Source organism: Engraulis encrasicolus, chromosome 22, assembly GCF_034702125.1.
Source record: "Engraulis encrasicolus isolate BLACKSEA-1 chromosome 22, IST_EnEncr_1.0, whole genome shotgun sequence".
In the NCBI taxonomy this organism is placed as follows: domain Eukaryota; kingdom Metazoa; phylum Chordata; class Actinopteri; order Clupeiformes; family Engraulidae; genus Engraulis; species Engraulis encrasicolus.
Genome location: NC_085878.1, coordinates 28697935 through 28707934, shown reverse-complemented (window position 1 = coordinate 28707934; position 10000 = coordinate 28697935). Strand labels below are relative to the sequence as shown.

Genomic DNA, 10000 nt, shown 5'->3' with positions numbered 1-10000 from the left:
CATAACTAGGCATCGGTATGGAGCTTGTACCGTAAACATGGATAGCTACCGATACAATATCTGTGTACAGTAGTGGTATATGTGGTAATTTATATGTGTGTGTGTGTGTGTGTGTGTGTGTGTGTGTGTGTGTGTGTGTGTGTGTGCAGGACGTGAGTCAGTTGGAGAAGCATGTGAAAGTGCTGCGTGTTCGTCTGGAGGAGACTCAAGGCGCACTTACCTGCCCTGAGCTAGCACGAGCTAGTCTACGTCAGCAGCTAGCACACAGACAGGTAACACACACACACACACACGCACGGACGTGTGCACACACGCAAGCAGGCGCACACACACGCACACACACACACACACACACACACACACACACACACACACACACACACACACACACACACACACACACACACACACACACACACACACACACACACACACACACACACACACACACACTGTTATGCCACAAAACTTATCTGGCACTAAGGTGCTGTTAAACGATTTAAGAACAAAACAGCAAAACAGGTAGCCACACAAAAAGTGGGTTCCACTCCCACAAACAATATGGCCACCACCATGAGCTAGTCAAACAAAAGAGGAAACACAAAGTGGAGTGCAGACACAAATGGATCAACAAAAGTAGCTCCACTACACACAAAAGACCCTACACAAATGTGACCAGCCCCTGCCACAACACAAAAGGACAACACATAGGCCTACACAAATTACTGGAAAGATCTAGGGAAGGCCTACACAACTAAACTAACTGAACAAAATTAGGAACACACATCCACACACAAAAATGCACTGATCTGTGGAGTGAAACCCACACACAAGCCACAAAAACATAACAGCTCTAATTAACAGTTAACAATTAACAGTAGCAAGTGACAAACACCCAATGAGCGTAAACAAATCCCAGACTGGAGAGGCAGCAGCCCCAGTCTCAGTAAGTAAGGCGCTGTTTCCACATAGCCGGATATTTTTAAATGTGGATATTTTTTGCCTGTTTAGGTGTAAATGCAACACTTCGATAAAAATTTTAAAAAGTCCATTGTAACAGGTGCGTTTTAGCCCCCTAACTGGGATAGTTTTCAAAGCCAGATTTGTGGATTTGTGAATGTGGATTTTAAATGGATGGAGGTTATATGGAAACGGAAGGCCAAATTCAATGTGTTTCCAAAAACATCCAGTTACGTGCAAGCAGCACCTTGCCTTTTCAATGGTGACACCCCCTTGGTCCACTCCCTGGACCGTCTCTGTACACAACTGCCCTCAGCAAGTAGGCACAACCCTAAGCCAGTAGATACCACATTGACATTTGACAATAATTTGTGTGTATGTGTGTGCATGTGTGTGAGTGCATGTGTGCGTGTGTGCGTGTGTGCGCGTGTGTGCTTGTGTGCGTGTGTCTGTGTGTGTGTTTGTGTGTGTGTGTGTTGACAGGTTCTCCTGCGTGAGATGGGGGAGGTGCTGGAGGAGTGTGAGGAGCTGCAGAGGAGTGTGTGTGTCCTTCGTCTCCCTGAGCAGCAGGAGGAGTGTGTGTGTTCAGAGGAATGTTTGTGCGAGGAGGTGTGTGTGTCTGCATCTCCTCTCTGCAATAACACGCATAGCCTACAGGGGGAGACAAGACGCCTCACACACTCACTCATACAGCAGTGCAACATCCTACAGGTAAACACACGCACACACACAATCACAAGCACACACGCACCCACAAGCACACACACACACACACACACACACACACACACACACACACACACACACACACACACACACACACACACACACACACACACACACACGCGCACACACACGCGCACACACACACACACACACACGCGCACACACACACACACACACACACACACACACACACACACACTAAGATGATGTCTATGGTAGGCCTGCTATTGCTCTGTACATAGTGCTGAATTATTGTCTGATTGCTATGGTTTCAGTGTGTGCTACCTTTGTGATATCTAGATAGCTGTGGCGCTAACATCTTGTATGATATAGTGCTATGTGTGGGCTTTTTATGGCTATAGGTAGCTGCAGTGTTCATATGGTGAGATTGTGAATTTGTGATACAGTAGCATGTGTTACTTTTATAATAGCGGTGGTGCTACTGCGTGTTACTATGGCGAATTTTATTGTGTTGCTGCAGCACCTGTTTGACTGGATGTGCGCGCATCCCTCACACTACTTTTGATCTCTATGATTCCAGCTTGCGATGCGTTGTGTTTTCCCAGGAGGCCGTTTTGCAGCAGGAGCAGTACGAGCAGGAAGTGATGTCACTGCAGAGGCTAGTGGATGACGCTCAGCGCCTCATCCACCACCAACAAGTGACCCCCGGCAACGCTCAGACCAGTAACCATGAGGTGAGGAGGCCACATCCCATAATAGTATGCATTTATTACAATACCATTTATTACTACAGTTTGCATAAACATGTTTACACTTTATTTTATACCAGGCCTATTCAATTAGAATTTAATTTGGACCACATTTCGAGATCAAGAATTTAAGTTGATTTTCAGCGGTCACTAACTGGTGTTAATAGCACCTTTCAACCAGTAAAAGCTCTTTTTTGACATGTTCTATGTTCTAGCCGTAATCTTAGCCCTAATATTAACATCGAATGTTCAATGTACGAGACAAGTACCTGTAAGAGATCAACAAGAGAATAATTCGTTGTACAGCCGTATCAAAACTACAGTGTTGTTATAGCATTACTGCAACAAACTACTGGAGGGTGCGAAATCCTATGTTTTGCAATGCAATTACTGCATTGTAATTTATTCAAATATTTTGGACTCAATAAATTACAGTATTGCTTTAAGTTCAATGACTTATGTCTGATCCCACAACTTACATCTGACTCCAGGATTTATCCGGAGTTGGAACAAGTTTGCCTCATTTTTGCATGTTTGGGATGAAATACAGTCACTCTAGAGCAAAATCAAGGCAAAAGGATGCATTTTGAGAAAGTTTGATAATATCCAATAGCCTCGTTAGCCATATCAGCTATGCAATATGATAAAATGGGGGCATCATATCTCGGCGGTTGAACACATTTCAAAAACACAACATTTTAAAGTCTTGCACAGCTCAAAACGACACCACACTTACCTTATAATATGTTGGGGGTATCCACATACAAACCGAAGTGTCCCAAGCCCTTCATGTATTCTTGAAAGGTCTGCAGAATGTGTTTTGTGAAGCCAGTACCTTGACAATGTCTACCGTTACGGTCAAGCCAACTTTTTGAGACAAAAGTCCACAAAAATGTTGTGTTTTCTAAATGTGTGTAACCGCCGAGATATGATGCCCCCATTCTATCATATTGCATAGCTGATATGGCTAACGAGGCTAACGTGATATTATCAAACTTTCTCAAAATGCATCCTTTTGCCTTGATTTTGCTCTAGAGTGATTGTATTTCATCCCAAACATGCACAAATGTGGCAAACTTGTTCCAACTCCGGATAAATCCTTTAAATGAATATGGAGAGCTAGTGAAAGCTGTGATAAATCACTATCAGGGGAAAAAACATGGGAGAAAGATGTGTTCAATACTTAGGAATGCAAGTGATCTTGAGATCATGTATTGATTAATTGACCGCATCAGGAATTGATATGGAACGTTAACTGTTAGGCCTACAGGCATACTGACTGACCAATTGTAACTTGGGCTTGTATGTGCTTCTTTAGTCACATGAACACTACTGCCAGATACCTGATCCTTGTTGATGGAGATTTTAGCCTCTTACTGCAGATGGGGTCGCTGGCAGGCCTATTCACTATTTGCTGAAAATACTCAACTACATCATAACAACATTACTATGACAGTACTGAGAGCCTTAAGTAACAGATTAAGACATTGTCATTACAGTTTTGGTGACAGTAAGGTTATAATAGGCTTTGCGCTAAGGGGTTACGTGAGTTGTCAAATTGCTTGTGTCTGTTAAGCTGTATTCTGATGACCCTTGAATATTTTCAGTGGACTCCAGCCCACTACAAGTGTGGACTGGTGCCAGCTCAGTCTTATAAGTGGAGGGTTTTTTTTTCCAACTTGACCGTCACCACACTTGTTTCGTTTACTTGTGGAACTTTCACAAACACATATCAAATGCAAAAGTGTAATGTGCAATGCTCAGCTTCAACATGCCGTTCTGACCAACCTCAGGTTTAATTTATTTACCCATAAAGAACGCAACTGCTAGAGGCCAGCTACTTGTTGAATGAGCTTTGAAATTGGTTGTCAAATCTGTGTATTTCTATTGTTCGACGCCCCATAAATATTTTTTCTATCAAGCACATCAATCATGGACCATTCTCCTTCATATCAACATGAAGCTCTTTCATTAAATTATGATCATATGTCTGGGGATTAGAAAGCCTGTTGATTGGACAGAGGACGCACTTGTTGCCTCTTCCGTCATCGCATTGGAGCGAGCTTGAAAGGAATGAACAGAATTGTCTCAAAATGGAATAAGCTGCATGATTCGAAATTAAATGTCTAATGTTAACGAAGCAACTATCTTGCTCCCTCGTGGTACTTAAGTTTCATGCCTCTTATTTATAGATCACATTATAAACAATACTATCAGCTGACCACAGTGCTGGACAAGCAGGGTAAATCATGATGTGATAGAGTTGAAAAATCATATATACACACACACACACGCACGTCGCACACGAGTGCATGCGCGCACGCATGCACGCACACTCACAGTCACACTCACAATCACACTCACACACACACACGCACACACACTGATGCATCTCAGTCTTGTCCTCCTGCAACTCTCTCTCTCTCTCTCTCTCTCTCTCTCTCTCTCTCTCTCTCTCTCTCTCTCTCTCTCTCTCTCTCTCTCTCTGCCTCTGTTGTGACCCCTCCCCCTCTCCACCCTGCTGTGCAGCTCTTTGTTAGCCCTACCACTCTCTGATTGGTCACAGGGAAAGGAATGCGCATGACTCGCACACAGACTGACCTCACTTCCTTTTGCCTTTGCCTGAGTGTCCGTGTTTGTGTGAGAGTGTGTGTCCCTCTGTGTGTGTGTGTGCCTCTGTGTGTGTGTGAGAGTGTGTGGAAGGGATGACAGAACAGGAAGACTCTGTTGCTTTCCTCAACCAAGCCTGTCTGCACAAGCCCCACCTCCTGCCTATTTGGCCACTCTGATTGGCTACTCAGGCTCTCTGAGGCTTGCTGCCTCTCTCTCCCTACAACTGATTGGATGGTCGTCTCCGCAGAGCTGTGATTGGCCCAGAGGCAGTGATCTAGTGACACAGATACGAAAAAGAGGCTTTCTCACAAGCAGAGAGAGAGGGAGGCAGAGAGGGAGAGAGAGGCAGAGACATAGAGACTGGAAGTACGGAGAGAAAGGGAGGGAGAGGGGAGGAATGAGAAGAGAGCGAGGGGAGGGAGAGGGGGAGAGGCAGAAGGAGGGAGGGACAGAGAGAGGGAGAGGGAGAGGGAGCAGACGCGCACAGTGAGCCGCGCGCCCATTTCAGCTCGTGCCGGTTTATATTGCGGTGCAGCAGGCGAAGGTTAGTAGACATCCTCCGTTAGCCGTGTGTGCGAGTGTCTGTGTTTGTCTGTGTCAACGTGTGTGGCCTTAGAGAGGGCTGTGGTGGGCGGAATGTGTGTGTGTTTGTTTGTGAGTAACGGGCCTGACATCCTCCCCTCTGCTAGTCTGGACAACACAAAAGTAGACTGCGCCATCTGTGCAGGGTGGACTCTGCCATGGAGAGGGGATGATCTGTGTTTGTGTGCGGGAGTCTGTGTGTGTGTAGTGTGTGTGTGTTTGTGGGTGTGTGTGTGTGTGTGTGTGTGTGTAGTGTGTGTGTGTGTGTGTGTGTGTGTGTGTGTGTGTGTGTGTGTAGTGTGTGTGTGTGTGTGTGTCGATGGGTGTGTGGGTGTTGGACGGAAGATCTACAGCATCTTTGGGGTGGGTGTGGGGGTGGCTTATGCAGTCTACGCATGGTAACAGTTATTTCTGTGTGTGTATGTGTGCGTTTGTGTGTTGAGGAGGGCTCTGTATGTCAGTGCTTCAATATTGTGGGGTTTTTCTGTGTTAAGGAACGTGTGTGTGTCTGTGTCTGTGTCTGTGTGTGTGTGTGTGTGTGTGTGTGTGTGTGTGTGTGTGTGTGTGTGTGTGTGTGTGTGTGTGTGTGTGTGTGTGTGTGTGTGTGTGTGTGTGTGTGTGTGTGTGTGTGTGTGCGCACGCGTGGGTGTCGGTGAGTGGCTATGTTGTGTTGTGTTAAAAGGTGGGGTGTTCTGCGTTCTCTGCTTGAGATTGCTGCCCATTGCTTCTTGGAGGATGCAGGCCTACAGTAACTACATTGAAGCAGTGCCTGGTGGGCTGGTTACACTGCCTGCCAACACTTGACAGTAATAGATTTCTGTCCCCTGAATTTTTTTTATGACTTTTCCATGAGCTAATCCAAACTATACAGAAATGTTGAGGCCTCACAATTTCTTGTACAGTTCGGTTGTTCCAGGTTCCAAATTGACCCATACTTTTATTGCAATCTATTTTAGCCTTCCAAGAGTGTATTAAATGAAGGTAAAGAATGAGAATGGCGGGAAAGTTGAAACTTTCAAACGGTCAAACTGCTCAGGCTGAGTCCACCTTTGATGAGACTGAGTCAAGGCTGATGCGAGGCGAGACTGAGACCGTTGTTTTCTGAAATCTTTTAGGAGTTGAGACCAAGACCATAGTTAGCTGTCCTAAACACAATTTAAATGTTCAAGTTAATAATCCACACTTCGACATGGTCTACAGATGAGGCTGGAGCGCCAATCGTAAACAGGGGCAGTCTTTTTACTATCCCTACTGTCGTCAACGTCAATTCTCTCTTATGTTAAGCCCACCCTGATATAATCATAGTTTGGACTTGTAGTTGTGATTGGGACAAGACTGCCTGGATCAACACTAGACGTGCATGAAGTAGAAGTAAAAGTATAGTCTGGGAATGTCTTGTTAAATCTAGATGGCTTGTCAGCAGATGGGTCTACTGTAAGACTGCCGACAGAATCACAGTGCTGGGTTTTCTCTACAGCATCCTATTTGTTCCGCTAATTGGTTTTAGTGCTATCCTATTGCATGCAGAGGGATTTGAACGATAGGCTTTTAGTCTGTGCCCGTGATTCTCAAAGTGTGGTCCAAGAACTACTGGTGGTCTGTGACAGAGCTCAGGTGGTCCTCGAGGGGATTTCTACTTTTCCAGGACAAGCTAGCAGTAGGTAGGCTATATTTGTAATGTTATTACAAACCTAAACATAGATGAAGTCATATTTTCACCACAATAACCACGATAATAAAAAGTAAGTAATCAAGTTAGTGTCAATTCATTTGACAGTTGGTCCCGGAACAATTTTTGGTGGACAAAGCGGTCTGAAAAAGTTTGAGAAACACGTGTCTAGGCCCCTCCATATATTGGTGTTCATGGGTCGAGCGTGGCTAAGCTAGGCAAGGACTCAACACTAGAAATGTCATGCACATGTCATGTTTGTCGATGCCATGCAAGAGTGCCAGAATGAGTTTTCAAGTGGTGGTGCATTTTTTCTTCATTCTTTATGTCTTGACAATTGGTACGTTTACATGAGGCATTTAAATCCGATTTAACTCACATTAAATCTCATTAAAACTTAATTCCACTTTAAAAACATCATGTAAACACTTACCGAACAGGATTTAAGTTTATTCCGATTTAAACTTAAGTCCGATTAAAGTGGGTGGTTTATTCCTCTTTTAAATCCGATTAAACACGTTCCTCTGTCATGTAACCTTTTAATCAGAATTACAATAAATCCGGTCGTTCCACGCATGCTCGTTGACCACACGATGGCGCCAAGAGCCCGTGCTCTTTGTCAGTGAGAAAAAGATGGCGGCACTTCCTGTTGATTTTCACATGAAAGTTTTGCTTAATTTAAAGTCCCTAAGCGACTATAAATGTTGTGGCTTCCATATATTGATGTAAAAGTGCCCCACGAAGTAATTAAGCACAACAAAGTTACTCCACATCACCCTTTCACCAGTTCGTTTTTCTAAGCTAGGAGGGTGCTAACTAGCATTTGAAAGAACCAGACCCATAGGGGATTTTACCAGCCTTGAGTCCACTGAGGGAATTCATTTTCGGGCTGAAGATAAGCTTGTGTCCCAGTAGTTCCCTGGAGGTTTGGCGACCACGCCCCCACGCCTTATTTGGCTCACTCAGCATGTGCGTCCTCAGTCCAATCGCAATGCTTTATTTTCCCCAGACGTTTAATCGCATTGAAGTGAAATTGCCATGTATACACGTCGCAAAATAACTCTTAATCCGATCTACTTAAATCCGATCTATTAGATCCGATTCAAAAACATCATGTACACGTAGCTATTGTTACTGCTGCTTCACTCCACTCATTTGTCTGTAGTAAAAGTTGAGAAATCTTCATTTAGGGAGCCCAAACATGCACCACTGCATCCCCCTTTCCAGCACCTACTGTATGATGCCATGTATGAGACAGTGTTCACACTGGGTACAGTCCATCATCCAAACTCCCGTCCTCGACTTGCACCTCAATGACACCCTGCCTCCATGGAGAAACAACAGCAGTTTTTTGGGGGACATTTGCCCATTCTGCTTTCCGATTACAAATGAGAAAACGACCTTTGAATTGCGCCTGTGCGAGTTATTGAATTAAACTTCAATCACGAGGCCACAAGGACAGGAGTTTGGATAATGGAATTTACTCTTGGTGCTCATGGGTCTAGCATGGCGAAGCTAGGTGAGGACATGCCATGCATGGTACATATTATGTGGACACCATGTATGGGACAGTGCTGACATATTGTTGAAGGAGACATGAAATGGTCTCGATAACTTTCCCATAGGTTATATAATTTCCAAAGGATCATGCATTTCTTGGTCTTTGAAGAGACATTCAGCCAACGTTCAGCCAAGGGTATTTGCAGTTACCAGCATGCCAATAACCAAGTCGTAATGCAGTACTAAAGGCTCTTTGTCATGTTGTAGCAGTGTAGTACACACAGGCAGTAAAGTCTTTTCAACCACTAGTATAGTGCAACATGGGTGGAATGATGCACATTATGAAGCTACAGGAGGCAGAGAAATTGAATGAATGGTCAGCATAATGTAGCATTTTCCTCATAGGTTTCCTGTTTACAAACATTCGTGATGTGAGGAGGGGCAAGATGCTAAGCAGCCAACCACGTTAGCACTTTTTTTTTGAGTGACAGCTGTTTCCAACAATCAGGGGTTGAAGAGGGACTCCTGGCTGCGCACGCAGACAGGGATTGTTTACAAACTGGAAACCCATGTGTCAAGTTTAAAAAAAAAAAATTATGATCGAGTTCATCATTAAATCACCATGAGCTCTGTCCTGTATTAACATTTGTGTATGTGGACGTGTGTGTGTGTGTGTGTGTGTGTGTGTGTGTGTGTGTGTGTGTGTGTGTGTGTGTGTGTGTGTGTGTGTGTGTGTGTGTGTGTGTGTGTGTGTGTGTGTGTGTGTGTGCATGTGTGCATGTGTGCGTGTCTGTGTGTGTGCATGCATGCATGTGTGTTCTTCATAGGAGCTGAGCCGCCGAATCGCGGGCTACCAGCGTGAGATCTGGGCTCTGAGCTCCAGGAGCAAGATGCTGGGCGTCAAGGCCAAACACACCTCCATGATGCTGGCCCTGAGGGAGGAGGTGCAGGGCCTGGAGGAGGAGGTGATGGAGGAACACCGGGAGGAGGCGATCGAAGAGGAAATGGAGGAAGAGGAGGAGGAGGAGGAAGAGGAGGAGATGACAAGACATCCCTCTGTGGTCATGGTGAGTGTAAGCTTTCTGTCTGCAAATCATGATTGTCTGTGTGTGTGTGTGTGTGTGTGTGTGTGTGTGTGTGTGTGTGTGTGTGTGTGTGTGTTTGTGTGTGTGTGTGTGTGTGTGTGTGTGTGTGTGTGTGTGTGTGTGTGTGTGTGTGTGTGTGTGTGTGTGTGTGTGTG

General features: G+C 45.0%; 1 protein-coding gene across 6 annotated transcripts in view; it reads left to right on the top strand.

Moving 5' to 3' along the window:
* LOC134438843 (nesprin-1-like) overlaps positions 1-10000 on the top strand; it is a 77123-nt gene that overhangs the window by 7798 nt on the left and 59325 nt on the right. For 5 of the 6 annotated variants that reach the window (XM_063188535.1, XM_063188537.1, XM_063188534.1 and 2 more), the window contains exons 11-14: positions 150-272; positions 1444-1671; positions 2253-2381; positions 9588-9827. In XM_063188535.1, the coding sequence (XP_063044605.1) occupies positions 150-272; positions 1444-1671; positions 2253-2381; positions 9588-9827 (720 nt within the window). Of the gene's footprint in view, positions 1-149; positions 273-1443; positions 1672-2252; positions 2382-5400; positions 5554-9587; positions 9828-10000 lie in introns of those variants that run through there. The other variant, XM_063188538.1, reaches the window with a different exon arrangement.